General features: G+C 51.6%; 1 protein-coding gene across 1 annotated transcript; it reads left to right on the top strand.

Moving 5' to 3' along the window:
- The first annotated feature begins 14047 nt into the window (after nucleotides 1–14047).
- On the top strand, nucleotides 14048–15835 carry LOC144103683 (solute carrier family 22 member 6-like). The gene has a single exon (XM_077636343.1). The coding sequence runs from the start codon at nucleotides 14048–14050 to the stop codon at nucleotides 15833–15835; it is 1788 nt and encodes a 595-aa protein (XP_077492469.1).
- The last annotated feature ends 1214 nt before the right edge of the window (nucleotides 15836–17049 follow it).

Raw genomic sequence — 17049 nt, 5'->3', positions numbered from 1 at the left:
GGGCGTCGAAGATGACAGACCTTCAGGGCCGGCCGCGATGCGAGGAACGGTCGACGCTCTGTGCAAACCGAAGGAGAAGCTGGCGGTGTCTTCCAAGCTGCGCACATCCTCGGCATCAGGAATGGAATGCGTGACCTCCATATCTTCGGTTGCTAAGCTAGAAGGCGCCGGGTCCCCCTGGAAATGTTCCCAAGAAAGAGGCGAAGCTCCAGGGCCACCACTGCCATAGAAATAGTGCTCAACTGTGGGCGCCGTGGGACCGGCTGAGGTGGCGCCGAGAGGCTCAGTTCCGCTGCCCGCAAGTGGTCGCGGGGCTGGGCTGAACTGTTCCGGCTGCAGACGTCCACGCTTCGGGACAGAGCCCTCCGAATCGGCACCAGGACACGAACGCTTCGACGCCATGTTGCTGCTGTTGGCTTCGTCCACCTAGGCGGAATCACGCGCAAATGTGCAGCGCGCAGACGGCAGCGCCAATTCCTGCTTCAGTTACGTTCATAGCGGTTGGTGTAAGAGTTATCTCCATGACAACGGACGATCGGAACACGGGGGCGCGGGGGGTGTTCGCATGGCATGTACTTCACACTCGGACTGGTCCAAAGGCGGGCCAGTTAGGGGAGGTGGGTGGATGTATCGTCGACCGTCTGCTGCGCGCCGCGCTTTACTTGTTTTTTTTTTTGAACATCCTTTCTTTGCTATTGTGCCATATTAAAATTCTTCGCGCTGCTGGTTAACAATGGTAACCACAGCGGTGGACCAATGTATGGATAATTTTAACGCGACAGCATCAAGGGGCCCAAGTCGCAGAAAAGCCGGTGACGTCGGCGGCGTTGGCCGCGAGCGAAAAATCCCGGACGCATTAATAAATAAAGCCGAGAAGGAAATAGGTCGAGTTTGGGAATCGAATCTGGGCCTCCGGGGTGCGAGACGAGCACGCTAACCATCCGCCACGCTAGCTCGATGGTTTGGGATGAACAAAGGCGCGTCTAGTGAATGCGGTGTTGTTTTTTCCTTCCCTTACGGCGCGGTTCGGGTGTCCAGCGAGAAATGGGAGACAGGCGTCTTTTCCTTAAATTGTTCAACGGGCCCCGCGTCGCACCGAACGGGCGATGGCGTTCCGTGTACTCCTCGGCAATGCTGCGACACGCTGTCGCGTCTCACGAAGCTTAAGCGCTCTCATGTTTTTTGATGGCGTCATTGACATATATATCCTTCACGTTACTTTCAGTCAAAAAGAGATATTTCTGAAAATGCACTACACGACTATATTAGAGCATTCCATACAATATAAATAACGTGTGTCGACGCACAACAGGTGTCAAGTCTATCTCGAACGGCGCAACTGACTTTACAGTACATCATTTAGTACGTCATTCACGCAACACATATGCGATCATTCCTGTATCATTTTCGCGCAATATTTAGAGAGAGATAAAACTTTTATTGTAATTCGGGAAGGTTGCTCGAGCAACTTGGGTGGCACCCCTTTCGCCACTGCCTTTCGCTGACTGGCGGACTTTCTGAACCAACTTTAGTTGCTGACCCAGGGCCTCGCTGGTCAGGGCCACCTCCCATTGCTCATATGTCGGGTTGGACACAGTTAAGTGTTTTGGTTTCGCTGTGCATTCCCACGATATGTGGTAGAGCGTAGGGGGCAAGCTCCACACCAAGGGCATGTATTCTGATATTGAGTGGGGCTAATCTTGTGTAGGATGAACAGGTTAGGGAAAGTGTTGGTCTGAATTTTCCTCCAGTCTATGGCTTTGGAGGAGTCGAGTTTTTTTGTGAGGGGGTGGGTATTTTCTGCGCCCCAGCCTAATATGTTCTAATCTGTCGCCATAGGTGCGAGGCATGGGCGTGGGGTAGGGATGAGGATCCGCGAGGTTGGGTAAATCTCGGGCTAGATCGTTGGCTACCTCATTGCCAGCTAGTCCTTCGTGGCCAGATGTCCATGTTAGTTTGTGTTTGACTTAGATTGCCAAGTAGGCGTCGTGTGGGTCGGCGCCCACACGATGCCTCTAGGCTTGGGTTCGGAGTCCTTAACGGCGTTGTAGAGTATGCCATAGGCTATATAGAGGACATACCTCACCCTTGACATAGCTCTCGCAAGCGAAACGCGAGTCTGAGATGACAACCTGGCATTGGGGGTCTACGACCCCGAGGGCGATAGCGACTTCAGCTCGGTGGGCATTCTCGGCGTGGAAGGAGAGCCCATTGGTTTGCAACTTCTGGTGGACTACGGCTGTCGTGTAGTGGCCCGATGGAGTCGGACTTGCGACGTCAACGTAGAACACGCCGGGTTTGGAACCATGTTGCGCATTCAGCGCCCGAGCCCGCTCTGTTCTCCGGCCTTCGTGTGTGCGGGGAGTCATGTTGTGTGGCAGGGGTTCGACCCATTGCATGTGGCGCCACAGCTCCGGGATATGGAGTCGCTCCTCCGGGACACAGGGTATGCCTATTTTGAGGTGACTGAGTACACGCCGTCAGACAACTCCTGGTGGAGGAGTTGGCTGACACTTCCGCTCGCCCACCCGCCCGGCCGGTCTGTCTGTCTGTCAGTCTATCGTAACTCTAATCCCCCTCTGTTTGTTTGCTCCTCCCTGTTGCAGCACGCTTGAGGACACTAACGCCAACACACCATCACAGCCAATAATTTGAGGCGCTAATAAAAAATTAGCCGAAGTTTAACTCCGCTTAAACCTATGTGTGACGTGCGAAAGCGCGGTGACGTATGCTGACGCCAGAAGCGACACCACAGCAACGAGGTGACGTAAATCTCAAATCTGCGAACTACTTTTTCGGGGGTGGCCCGGACCAAGTTTTTGCACCGGCCGAGGCCAAATCTGAAAGTTCCCATTGTGACGCTCACTCTCAATTATGTAATAATAATAATTGGTTTTTTGGGGGAAAGGAAAATTGCGCAGTATCTGTCTCATATATCGCTGGACACCTGAACCGCGCCGTAAGGGAAGGGTAAAGGAGGGAGTGAAAGAAGAAAGGAATAGAGAGGTGCCGTAGTGGAGGGCTCCGGAATAATTTCGACCACCTGGGGATCTTTAACGTGCACTGACATCGCACAGCACACGGGCGTTTTAGCGTTTTTCCTCCATAAAAACGCAGCCGCCGCGGTCGGGTTCGAACCCGGGAACTCCGGATCAGTAGTCGAGCGCCCTAACCAGTGAGCCACCGCGGCGGGGCTCTCAATTATGGTGGGACATCGATTTTGGTTCAAAACGGTCAAGGTCAAATTTCGGGTGCGGCTCGGGCCAAATTTGGAAGTTGCCATAATGTCGGGCACGGTCAGTTAAGGTTCGACATCGATTTTGGTCCAAATCGGCTAAGGTCAAATTTCGGGAATGGCCCGGGCCAAATTCTTGCCGCTTGGCGTCACAGTTGCTATGGCAAAGAGCGATGCACAAGCAAGGTGTTTGCTCGGCTCTGACGATCGTATGAGTGCTTCCGCACTAAAAAGATTATACAACTAGCTCTCACATATTGTGGGCCAAGAACTGTGGCTCACGTTGAAGCTATATTTTAAATTCCGTCTGCGCGGCGATAGAAGACAAAGATTCAGTGACTGACTCTCAGCCTTCGTGACTAAAGGCCCATTCGTGAGGGCTCAACTCGGCTTCAGGATGCCTCTGCAAGGTGGCACTTAAAATAACGATTAGCCGCTCTGGAAGAGCAACCTGGGTCACACAATCCCACTGGTGGCAGCACCTGTCATCGCAGGGCAGAGGCGCATTGCTTAACTGCTGCACCACTACCCCAGTAGTATAGCGTGAGTGCTCCCAGGGATCTATGAATGTCAAGTCTAGCATGACCAATTCTGCATAAATGGGCGTTAAACAACTAACCCTATCGCGTCATGTACCCTTGCGCGGAGCTTGTGTGTGGTCTCTTATTTTTTATTATTTATGTGTAGAAACGCACTGAGTGATGCCGTCGTTCTCCGCAAGTTGCGCACGTCTACACTTGCGCAGCCGCAACAATCTGCAGTGTCATTTATTTGTGGCGGAAAATTCTTCATTATTGTTATTATTCGTGTAAAATATTGCAGCGTTTCTCTCTTTATTTTCATTTTTTTTTGCAAAGAAACTTCTCGCTACAGCGACTATTGTCGCATATCGTTCGATAAGCGACAATAAAGCTTAAAATTTATTAATGATCTGTGTAATATTCTAAAGCAAACCTTGGCCCCGATAAGCGCAGAAGTGATCCGTAACGCATCTCGCTCCTTCACCCCTTTTCTCTTGTTCGTAATCCGGCTTAACATCCTGCATATCTGTTTCGTGGAGTGTTCCAAGAGCTGGATGGTATGGTCTCGTTTGCCTTTCTCCTGCAGCCACATTCCCATCATACCGAGGATGACGTACGCGCTTCCGTACCTACAACCTAATAAAGGGGAAACGAACAAAATGGAAACATGCATCAGAAAGGCGTATAAGCAAGCCTTAGGCGTCATGACCTGCGCCTCGACAGAAAAGTTAATGAACATGGGTGTGTACGGCACCTATGAGGAGCACAGTGAAACTATGCTCAGATTTCAACTCGAAAGACTTAAAAGAACAGCCACTGGCCGCGCACTACTGCTAAAGCTAGGATACCCGGCAGAAGGCGAGGGCGAAGACAAGACAGACATTGACAGCCAAATTAGGAGCACTTTCTTGGTTAAACCAGTGCCCAGAAACATGGACCCGAAGAACCACGAAGGAAGACGGGCGGCGAGATCATTGGAGTTGGACAGGTTCCTAAAGAAGAAACAGATGGTTCTGTATGTTGACGCGTCCAAGTACAGAACGAAGGAAAATGCTAGGGCGGTAGCAGTAGTGAACGCCAATGGGAAGATAATTACTGGTGCATCAGTGCGCACAAGGACAACTCAAGCAGCGGAAGAGATCGCCATAGCTCTAGCCCTGACTGAAGCCCATCGGCAGGGACTGAGTTACTGGATAGCGACGGATTCTCAGGCTGCAGCGAGGGCATACAGAGATGGCAGGATCGGCCAAAAAGCCGCGAGGATTCTCTTCGCACAAAACCAACACAGACGTGGATCAAACAACACACACATTCAACACACCATCATTTGGGTCCCTGACACTGGGGTTGAGGGAAATCTCATGGCAGACACCGTTGTCCGAGGGTTCACGAACCGGAGGGCGGGTTTGCCGGTCGAACCCTTCAGCACGCCAGAATCGTACGGGGAGGCAATGAAGGCGTTGTTGGGAGCGCGCAAGAAGTACTCGGCTCCGGCGGATATCCTCAACAGAGAGCAGGCCACCACGCTCAGAAGACTACAAACAGACACCTACCCAAGCAGAGCCATGTATCATAAAATGTGGCCGAACAGATATGCGAAAGAGTGCGTGTGGTGTGGGGGCTACGCCACAACGTACCACGCCACCTGGGGCTGTGAAAAAAGCCCTTTACTACCAAAGATAAATAGCCCTAGTCTAGAGCAGTGGGAGGCCCTCCTGGCTGACTCCGACCCGAGCACACAGCTTATGCTGGTGACGAGGGCCAAGGCAGCGGCGGAGGCCAACGGGATCCTGGACTAGGGAATACCGACCACTGCAGCTCCACTTCTATCTATCCCCAACACCCTACTCCCTTACTCTTCCTTCTGTGAAAATAAATGTTTTTACTACTACTACTTGGCCCCGATAAAATTTATTTGGCCATGGCTGCATTCTGCCGTAGGCTGTTTTAACTGAGGCACCATTCTTCGAATCCCTCTGCCTTCGTGACCGTAATAAAGTGAGCGCTAATTCTGATGATGATGATGATGAATTCTTATGGCGCAAGGGCAGCTTTGGCCGAACAGCGCAATAGCACAAAGTACTTTTCATTGCACAAGGTGGGGTGAAAGACCCATTTCCCAAGCATTTCACCCTAAAGAAGGCAGGGGAAAGATCGTACCCATTGTATCCCCGGTGGGTACCCGGCGACCCGCCGCGGTGGCTCAGTGGTTAGGGCGCTCGACTACTGATCCGGAGTTCCCGAGTTCGAACCCGACCGCGGCGGCTGCGTTTTTATGGAGGAAAAACGCTAAGGCGCCCGTGTGCTGTGCGATGTCAGTGCACGTTAAAGATCCCCAGGTGGTCGAAATTATGCCGGAGCCCTCCACTACGGCACCTATTCTTCCTTTCTTCTTTCACTCCCTCCTTTATCCCTTCCCTTAGGGCGCGGTTCAGGTGTCCATCGATATATGAGACAGATACTGCGCCATTTCCTTTCCCCAAAAACCAATTATTATTATTATTATTATTATTATTATTATTATTACCCGGCGGCACTGGGGATCGAACCCCGCACCTCCCGCATGCGAGGCGGATGCTGAAACCACTAGGCCACCGCTGCGGTCGAAACAGCTTTAATATTTATTCAATGGTGTTGTAGCAGTTATCACCTATTGTATAGGCCGCCGCGGTAGCTGAGTGGTTATGGTGCTGGGCTGCTGGTCTGAAAGACGCGGGTTCGATCCCGGACGCGGCAGTAGAAATTCGATAGGGGCGCAGCTATAGAAGCCCGTGTACTGTGCGATGTCAATGCACGTTAAAGTACCCTATAGTTGGTCGAAATTTCCGGAACCCCTTACCGCGGCATCACTCATAGCTTGAGTCGCTTTGGGACATTAAACCCCATAAATCAACTGATTAGCGAGCTAATACAATTATTCTGGCTTTCACCTAGTTCCAGCCGTATAGTTATGCAATAGGACACCGGGGCTAAAATAAATCTGAAGCAAGTTACTCTTTCTTAAAAGCGTTGAACCTTCTAAAAGGAACGCCCCATATAGTTTGGGCGGCACATGAGAATATTCGGTGGCGGGTGGCATTCAGCCATCCTCCAGAGCCTTTACGCCTCCCGTGGATGAATGTGAATGCCGGAGGGTGTAACTGAGCTTGCCACATCAGTAATGGCCACTTTGGCACCGCCATGCTATAGAGCATGACGCTAACGCGACGCCAAATAACCAAAAGACGCCTCAAAAAGGTAATTCTTTGAGACGAATGATCGGAGTTTTAGCGAGCGCTCTCTGCCCGAATTATTCGTGTCACTGTGCTTAGTATTGTTTAGTCTGCTGAAATCGCGCACACGACATCAGTAGTGTTAGATTTGGGATCGCTTGAAATGGTTAAGGCAGACCGACATGCCTATGACCGCGCTATTCAGCGCAAGAGTCATCGCACCCCACTAGCCACCTGACCTCATGAGATCGTATCGATGCAGGTTCGAGTGAAAAGGGACGCTGATTCTGCGGTAAAAGTGAAGTTTATTCGCAGAGTGCTCGGAAGGGCAGGAACACAAGGAATAAAAGCTGTCACTCCTAAAAGCCTAACCAATAAAAAAGTAAAACATTTAAAATTAAGAAAATCCACCAGACCGCACTGCGCATCGTCACAGTGTTAGATCAGCTTAGACCCGTAGAATAGCTTAGCCCCGGTACGTCGCAGTTCTTCCCGTTGCATTTCAAAGTAAATGCCGAGAGGACAGGGCGGGATCTCGACGGGCACTGCCGCCGGTGGAACGTCGGCCACGTTAAGCTCACTCCGAGGTTCCCCGGGAAGCCCCGCTGCTGCCATGGTCGGAGGAGCCATCTGCTGGATGGGCACGCCGCCTTCCACCATGGTGGAGTTGAACGGGCCGATGGCCTCCGGAACCACACCGCTGTCTTCCTTCGGAACACTAGCTTCGTAGCAAGGTTCCTGCAGGCTGAACAGGAAGCATCCCATGCTCTCCTCCATTCGTTCACCACTGTCACCTCGACTGCACCGCATGGTCTCTGTCTCTTCTGTCCCCCAGCTCCCAGGCGCTGAAGAAGTAGTTGGCTCGGAGAACGTCGGACAAGCCGTAGCTGCAGAGGCCTCGCTTGGTGACGACTGCTCACGCGATGTGGACGCATAGGGTTCTGGCGGCGGGACAGCGGAAGTGTGCGCTGCAGTCTGGAGGCGAAGGCCCGGTGCTGGCGAAGACAGTCCCGGATGAAGGCGTCCGCGAGTTCCTCGAGCTGCGCGGCCACGTTTCGGGGCGGTGTACTTAGCAGCTGGTCCGGGGCGGGAGCGCTTCGGAGCCATCTTGTTCGCCGAGTGGACCAGCGTTCTTTGTTTTCGTCCTTTTAAAGAAGAGAGCTTGGTGAATATATACCGGCACGCTTCCAACTGGAACGCGTTATCCTACAAGCAACTTGAAAACTGCGGATTGCTTGGTGAACGCATGTGTACTACACAAAACGCCACTCACAAATAATTCGTGGTAGAAAAAATGCAAAGTTTTTGTACTGTAAAAATGTCTGTCATGCAACTCGAATCTCGCCTGTGTCTTCAGATAGCACCTGTACAGGCCAAAAAAACTTTTTATGTTGCTCCTTGTCGACTATATAGCCCAATCGCATCATTACTTTCCAATCGTGTCATTCGGTTCAGAGGGGAATAGAACTTTGCGCGCGTGTTGAAAGTACATTCATGAAAAAAGTGGCTTCAATTGACGCAAGGACGACCAGAAGCCATAGATACCAGCACACCTGTACAGCACAATAGAGCGACCCGGTAACTAAACTTGCACCGGCACATGAGCGCTGCTTGCGTCATGTTGAGGTGACATTTCACAAGCTGCGTTTGTGGTTGTGAGCAACAGGTATCAAACAGAATTAACATCGTTCAGCAGTGGATCTGAGGATAGATCCATTGCACTCTACACGGATCTCTGTGCATCAGTGCATTAAAGAAAAAAAGGGGGGAGTGCACACCCTGGTGGCGAATTCCAATCGCAGGCCCAGAGCGGTCTGCACGCTCTGTGACAGAGCGCCTGAATCCGGCGCAGAGCGCGCGACCCGAAATTGCGATTGGAGTACACTTGCTCTGGCCAGAGCATGCAGGCCAAAGCATGTAGGGCGCCGCTCTCGCCGCTGAATAAGAACGTCACGCAAACTTCCGGTCGGATCCGCCGATTTCGGCGGAGCAGTCCCGACTGCTCCACAGAGCAATCTCGGCTGGGCAACCGCTCCCTGTCTACAATTGGAAGACTCGATCCGTGCCTCAGATCTGCGTTTCGAATACAGTTGCTCCGAAAAGAGCAGGAAACGTTGCTCCAGAAGTGCTCCAACTCTGCGATTGGAAGTCACCATGGGACACTTCCTCCGCAGTCCTCGACTGCAGCCTCTGTCAAAGCCGTATGTCCAGCGACAGGACGTAAACATCACGTGACACAGGACGCCAGGTCCTACTATACGTTATATCTTAGCACTGGCTACATTAATTTTGTCTGTCCGTCACCTGCTATCTTTCTGGTAATATATTCTATCGATACATTGATTTTATTCCAAAATGGTACTCGAACCTTTAGGACTAGAAATTAGCAACACAAAAGGCGCGAGACGCTCGAAATAAAGGGTGCCTGTGAAGTTTTTGATCTTGTTACACTACTGAGGTTCCGAAATTTCTGTGAAAGTGTGGCCAAATTCCACTGACCGGAGTTACAACTCCTCCGTATCACGGGAAAGCTTTGTTAGTTCGGGCGTTTTATCACTAATCAGAAACATGGATGAATCAGGTAAGCTATGAATCCCAACAGTCATCCCTGCGACGAAAAATGAGGTAGAATCGTGCGACAGAAAGAGCAACTTTGATTCAAGAAGATGAATGAGTAATTATATCGCTTTATTGACGAGACAATAAAATACTTGAAAAAATCGTTTATTTCTTACATATCTGCACTTATTAGAGCATGACAATGCATATTTTCTAAACACAAAAAATTGCTATACATATCAGCTTTCCATAAAATATGTTGGGATCCATCCGTGTGTCCTGCATGAGGCCGTCGAGCATGTAAGTTATCCCCGTAGGCAGTTTAGCACACAAACACAAAAAAGGCACACTGTAAACTCAACGGGACGAAAAACACATCATAGTGCCGGGTGTTGCCTAAGGGCAACAAACACGAGACGCGCCCTTACGGGCACAAATGAGCAGAGCCATCGACGTAATTCGAAAAAGAGCAAACTGGGGCATTCTTCTAAGCAAGTGCGAAAAGCCGCGGAGAAAAAAAGCGAGTGATTACCAGGAAATTTGAAGCTCAGGGGCTGAAGTCGGTTAGGCGACTACGCTGCGGAGATTTCCGCGCCAAAACTTTTTTTCTCTTCTTCAATTTCTTTATTATACGTCAGATGGCGCCACATGCCCATGTAGTAGTAAGGTGGGCGGAGCTTGGAGTGAAACAAAAGCGTCCAAAACCGAAACTGCACCAGCAAAAAAAAAATATTTTCTGGTGTGTTGCCTGTGGGCAACACTCGTCAATAAAGGGATATGCTGTCGGAAATTAGGAGGAGAAAATACCCTTCGGCGAGAAATATACTTCGGGGTCAGATAAGCAATGATATTTTTGAGCAACGAAATCAATTCTAAAAGCATTAATACATAGTTGATAATTCAAGGAAGCAAGGTTGGGAGGTTAGGAATAATCTGGCCGACAGCGATTACGCTGCTCGCCCCCCTCTGGGATCTCCCTGTCAGCCACCTTCTAGGTGGCGTTTCGATCTGCTACTTAGTTCGTGCTAAAAGTGGTGAATGAGTACAAGTATCCTGGGGTGTAGATAAATAACAGTGCTGAATATCTGACAGAGCATGAAAAAATATGTAATGAATAAAGCTAGTAGGAATGCAGCTGTCATGAAAAATAGGGCACTGTGGAATTACAATAGGTATGAAGTGGTAAGAGGGATCTGGAAAGGGGTGATGGTCCCTAGCCTGACCTTCGGTAATGTGGTCCTGTGTATGAGGCCAGATGTTCAAGCAAGGTTAGAAATTAAACAACGAGGAGTAGGGAGGCTAGCTTTGGGAGCACATGGCAATACACCAAATCAGGGGGTACAGGATATGGGATGGGCGTCTTTCCAGAGCAGAGAGGCTAGCAGTAAGATAGCATTTGAGGAACGATTGAGAAAAATGGAGGAAAAGCAGTGGGCTAGGAAAGTTTTCATATACCTGTATATAAAGAATGTTGACACGAAATGGAGAAAGCGAACTAGAAAATTGACAAGCAAATATCTGGACAGCAGTAAGGGGCAAATCAGCAATTATCGGTAAAGAAAAAGGTTAAAGAAACAGAGAGAGCTCTGTGGAAAACAGGGATGCTGACGAAATCGGCACTGGGAACATACCGGACCTTTAAACAGGAAATTACCAAAGAAAATATCTATGATAATTGTAGGGTAAGCTCTTTGTTGTTTGAGGCCAGGACGGGAGTTTTGAGGACTAAGACGTATAGAGTCAGGTACCACGAGATAGACACGTTGTGCATTGCGTGCGGAGAGGAGGAGGAAACGGCTGAACACTTGATACTTTTCTGTAAATGGCTTCACCCTACAGTGGAAAGCAGCGGGGCTGACTTACCCAAGGCATTGGGGTTTAGGGATAGTGAATGGAAAGTAGATTTTAAGAGGTTAGAAGTAACCAACCGAAGGTTATACTATTGGTGGCTAAAAGCAAGACGGGAGTAAAATTTCACAAGACATGTCTAGGTGGCTTGAGCCACCGCCCGATTTAATGGGTTCAGCCGTATTCATCCATCCATCCATCCATAGAGAATCTGATACGCCGACGGATACGCCAACACCGACGACTGCGGCACTTGTGACCAAAACCAGGCTTAGGTGTGGTTTCGCGCTCCATCCAATACGCGCATTTTGCAGTGAGCCCGAATATATAACACATCAGTTTCGTAGTTTTTTCTGCATTCTTGTTTATGCATTTTATAAATTCCATTAAGCGCACCTACTTTGTGATTTCTCTCGGTTTGGGCGTGAGCGTGTCCTCTTGGCTACAGCGCCCCGCCGCTAAGATCCTCGTCCCCTTACAGAAGCCAAGATTATGGGTCCTTGGACTAAACATTCATCGCAGAGGACAGCTGTGAAGGCGCTTTTAAAATTATTGAAGGATTTAAGATTGAGTTCAAGGTTTTTAACAGTGAGAGTATGCCCAGCGTACTCTTGTCACGGACTACAGACATCTGAAAAAGTTATCTACCTTCCTCTCTCCCCTTTCTATCTCTCCCTGCGCCCCCCTTCCCACGTGTGTAGGTAGCATACTAGGCGTCGCCGGTCACACCTGCTGCCACACTAATACTTACGATATTGATACGTGGCGGCTAGAAGCAGCAGTAGAAATAGCAGAGGTAACCTGCTACGCAAGGAACCGATGGCTTGGAGTCGACTCTCAGCACACAAGCGCGCACCTCAGCGTCGTCTTCGTTACCAACCACTTCGTCGTCCTCCCAGCGTCCGTAGCATGACCCCCCCTTGCGGCAAATGCACCGTCCCGGTGCGCACTACACAGGCCAGCTAGACGGCGAGTTGTAAGGTTTGAGGCGAGACACATGGACGATGTTGGTGCGGGGTGCAGCGGCCGGAGATGGCGGATGTAGCGGGGTGATCTCGTACGTCACCGCGGTCACCGGACGTACGACCCGATAAGGGCCTGTATATCGGGGAAGCAGTTTTTCACAAAGGCCCACACGGCGGGAAGGGATCCAGAGTAACACAAAGGAGCCAGGAGAGTAGGTGACTTCACGACGGCGACAGTCATTACGTCGTTTCTGATTGACTTGGGAGGCCGACAGCCGCTGGCGGGCGACAAGACGGGCAGCGTCGGCGCGAGCGATGGCGTCCCGAGCGTAAGGACTCGTGGAGGCGGTGGCGGGCAGTACACTGTCGAAGGGCAGCAAAGGATCGCGGCCAAAGAGAAGGTAAAAAGGGGAGAAACCGGCTGTATCGTGACGCGTAGAATTGTAGGCGAATGTAACAAATGGGAGGCTAATATCCCAGTCGCGGTGGTGGTCGGAGACGTACATGGAAATCATGTAGGTGAGGGTACGGTTCAGACGTTCAGTGAGGCCGTTCGTCTGCAGATGGTAGGCCGTGGCGAATTGATGACGGACGGAGCAGGAGCGGAGGAGTTCGGCGACCACTTTGGAAAGAAAGCAGCGACCGCGATCGGTGAGCAGGTGACGGGGAGCACCGTGGTGGAGTATGACGTCGTGCAGGAGAAAGTCAGCGACATAAGTTGCGCAGCCATCTCATCTCATTCTTCCGCTGGCCGTCACGTAACATTTGGTGTGAGATGCGGAGTTCATCCCCATCCTAGTCCTGGAGCTTCGGCGCATGCGGGAGCCATGGTCGTCGGCCGTGAGTTCTTGGTCTGCGTCGCCCGGCCGTGCCGCAGCCTTACAGGCACGAACCGATCTCGCCGTTCTTCCCCCGCCCCGTCCACCGCCCAGACCACTCGACACGATGAACTGAACCTGACGCAATGACCCGGCCCCACCGACCCGAGACGCTGCCCACATGGGACGACACCGTTCCCCTACCCATGCCGTTCGGCGCGTCCTGGGGCCCCGGCCGTCGGCTCCTGGTGACCTGCGGCCAGGAAGCTTCGCGGGCCAGGAATCAATCAGCCATCTCCTTCATTGTGGCGGCCAGCACCTCACCACTTTCTCCTTCCTGTATCGCCATCCTCTGAAGCCCATCACCACTTCGCGCGTCTCTTTGTCACCGATCGGGACGATCGCTCGGTGGCCCCGTGTAGTGTGACGAAGAAGACGAAGTTGGCAGTGTCCCGAGACGGAGTGCTCGCGCTAGGCCCTGAGCCATTAAATCATATCATCATTCAGTCATCATGTCGTGCTTTCCTTGGCTTGCCACCTCGTAACAATATTTTCATTTATGTCTTTGGTGAATTTCTGTGCCTTATTTTCTTTTAGTTTTTTCCCTCCGAAGTTGTCCAGCTGATTATTCTCACTTTACCTCCCGATTCTTGATCTTCACCTCAGTGTAGATATGAGGCATTTCTTGCTTGAATCATCACTATCATCAACCACGCAGCCCTTAACCCCTGTGAACGTGCAACCACGAGGAACGCGCAGAAGAAGGAAGCCATCAATCACAGTTACGCTTTGCCACGACGGTTTCCCTCGACAAACGGCGCTATTTCCTCGTGCCACGACCTTTCTGCGCTCCAGCAGTACAGGAGCACAAACTTTTCGCTCCTTTGATATGCAAAGCCTCCTCAGAGCGCGCTTCGACGCAACGGGCGCCTTGGAGACAAGCGAGGCATTCGACTGCGCCGAGGCCTTCGGGTACGGCAACTTCCAGAGGGGCGTGTTGGTTTTCGCCGTCCTCACAGTGTGGGTAATGCACGCGCACACGCTCGCATTCCCGCTCATCTCCAGCGACCTGGACCACTGGTGCAAGCGGCCGGCGGACCTCAACATCTCGACCGAAACCTGGAAGGACCTCGCCATCCCCGTGGAAGGCAACGGCCGCAGGGGTCGCTGCACTGTCTACGCGAGCCCATACGACCCCAACGACACCGCGGTCGTGCGCTGCGAAGAGTGGGACTACGACATCCGGGTGGCGCACACTACCATTGTGAGCAACTGGGACCTAGTGTGCCATCGGCGGTGGCTCCTCGCAGTTGCCTTCGCAGTCTACATGGCCGGCTCCTTGGGCTTCCTGGTCGCAGGCGGCTTCGTAACGGATGCCATCGGTCGCAAGCTCGCCATTCTGGGTGCGACGTCCCTGCTCATGTTGGCGGCGTTTGGCGGGTGCTTCGCAAACACGTATCTTATGTACCTGAGCTCACGATTCGTCATTTCTGGCTGCTCCTGCACGTTGTGCGTCATCGCCAATGTACTGGTGGCCGAGGTCTCAACGAACCGGCATCGCTCCTTGCACTTCAGTATCTCTTGCGGCACCGGTCTCTGGCTGGCAGAAGTCTTCTTCGTAGTTCTCCGGGATGAGCGCCTCAACTGGATGGTGCTCCAGCTGCTGATGGTGGCACCTACGCTGTTGCTTCCCCTAGGCTGCACCCTCGTCCTGGAGTCACCCCGGTGGCTCATCGCTACACAGAACCTGGAACGAGCGGATGTGGTTGTGCACACGGCGGCGAGACAGAACGGTTTCCCCGATGACAAGGCCTCGGAGTTCATCGAGATACTAAGAAAGGAGGAGCTCGAACGTGCCAAAGTAACGTGTATGGGGACCGAAGAAGCTAAGAAACATCCTTCCGCCACCGTTCTTCGTCGCGCCCTGGCCTTATTCGCGACGTCTTTCAACGTGATGGGAGCATACTACGTTGTGCTTCTGGCATCCGCGGCCCGCAAGAAACCCTGGGTGCCCTGGACGTCCCTCGTTGTCGATGGTGTCTTTTATTGCATGTACTTTGCGGCGGTGGACAGAGTGGATAGAGTGTCCATGGCCGTCAGGGTGTTCATTACTGGAGGCGCCATCTGCTGTCTTTTGGCCGGCGTACTAACCGGCAGTAGCCCCGAAGAGGTCGGCAGCACCCTGCTCATCCTGGTGAAATCTGTAATCAATGTCGCCATTACCATAACAACGCTATGCGCTGCCGAATCCTTCCCATCGATTGTCCGGGGCTTTGGCGGATGCCTCTACATGGCTTGCGCCCGGTTGGGTGGCATGTTCGCTTCAGCCGCATCTGTTCTGCGCACGGCAGAGGAGGAGGCCTTCCTTCTCATCATCACCGCGGTACTCCTCTTCGTCTCGGCATTCATAGTTGAGCGACTGCAGCGACAAGCCACAGCGCTCAAACAAGGCGCGACGCCAAGCTCAGCACGAAGCATGAGTCGAGCGGAAGTCTTGGAGGAAATGAAAGCCACCCTAGAACCCCGACCAAAGGAAAAGATCTGGAGACAGCAACGCAGTGGTAGCCCCACTGTCAGTCCCAGCAGCAGCAGTCCTGGCCAGACCACGCCTCTGAGCGAGTGTTCAGTGTACCCGCCATACCACTTTACGAGTTCTCGCAATGTTCGGCTCGGCTGAACCTATTGATGTTATGGCCTCGGACGGACGACTTTTATTTTTTAACCTCATCTCTTGTTTCCTTCTTTCTGCAATTTACTCTTCCCCTGTCTGTAAAGGTGCCGCTCATCGTATACACCACTATTCTTTTGTTGCTTCGAAAGTTGTGGCCGAACATTGGTAGCGTTGCATTTGTAAGCAGTGCACAGCGTAGTAATAGTTTGCCCTATTTGTTTTTTCTATCAGTGCCTGTTTTCATGGTGTTTTGTATTGTACGCTGTATTGTACTTATACAATTTGCGCTGTGTTGCTTTATTCAAGGAATTCCTGATTACCTCTGTGTTCGCGCCCAAGCGCAGTCGTACTACACATTGTGCCCTGTATAAGCTTTTTCTCTAATATTTCCTCCTCCGCTCGACTTGAGTCCCTGCGTTTCTAGATTGTGTTCCTTTTGTGAAATCTTATCAAATATTCAGAATTTGGCTTTACACCCGTGGTTTGTGTCCTTCGTTCGAAAACTTGACCTATTCCCAGCATGGAGTACATTTACCAGAGCACAGACTTCATTAAAGGGGCTCTGAAACGCCTTACGAGGAGAGCACATTAACTCGCTTAATCACTGCACTGTGTTGCCTTGAATACCATAGCCAAATAATACTCTTCTACACACAGCACACGACCCACAATCCCGCGTCAAAGTTGGCGAGCCCTTCCCGGCGACTTTTTCATGCTCGCGCCCTCCTCCGTCCCCCGCATCTGCGTAGACAAGGTGAGAGGTGACCATTGGTTAGGTTCTTTCAGACGTCAGGCAGCTACCGTGGCCGCGGCCAATAAGCCGCTTAGCTCCGGCGGGTCGGGAAGCTCTGCTCCCAGAGGGGGGTCGGCGAAGGAGCGCCTACCTTGCAGCGTGCAAAAAGTGACGAGTGGAGAAGGAAAGGCGCGAAGACGCTGAAATTCAAATTTTAACTACAGATAACTCAGCTTCTACAAAGCTCATTTAAAAAATTCTTGCTGGACACTAATCGTGAAGCGGCGTGCTTCAATATCCTAGGCATGCCGCAACTTTATTAGAGCCCCATTCACAGCCCCTTTAATTGGTTCCATTGTGTCTTTGACCCCAGAAGGCTGCTACTTCTGCCATTCCTGACAGCGCGTCCTCCATCGCGAGACATGCTGCTAGTTGCATTCCACGACGGCAGCACATCGATATACTCCAAAGATCAGTGCCTTTTTTT

The sequence above is a fragment of the Amblyomma americanum genome, chromosome 9, assembly GCF_052857255.1.
Source record: "Amblyomma americanum isolate KBUSLIRL-KWMA chromosome 9, ASM5285725v1, whole genome shotgun sequence".
Lineage (NCBI taxonomy): Eukaryota > Metazoa > Arthropoda > Arachnida > Ixodida > Ixodidae > Amblyomma > Amblyomma americanum.
This window is presented reverse-complemented; position numbering and strand designations above follow the sequence as displayed.

What these genes read in the sequence shown, in the direction of transcription:
- LOC144103683 (XM_077636343.1), top strand. Translation starts at nt 14,048, where the DNA reads ATGCAAAGCCTCCTCAGAGCGCGCTTCGACGCAACGGGCGCCTTGGAG.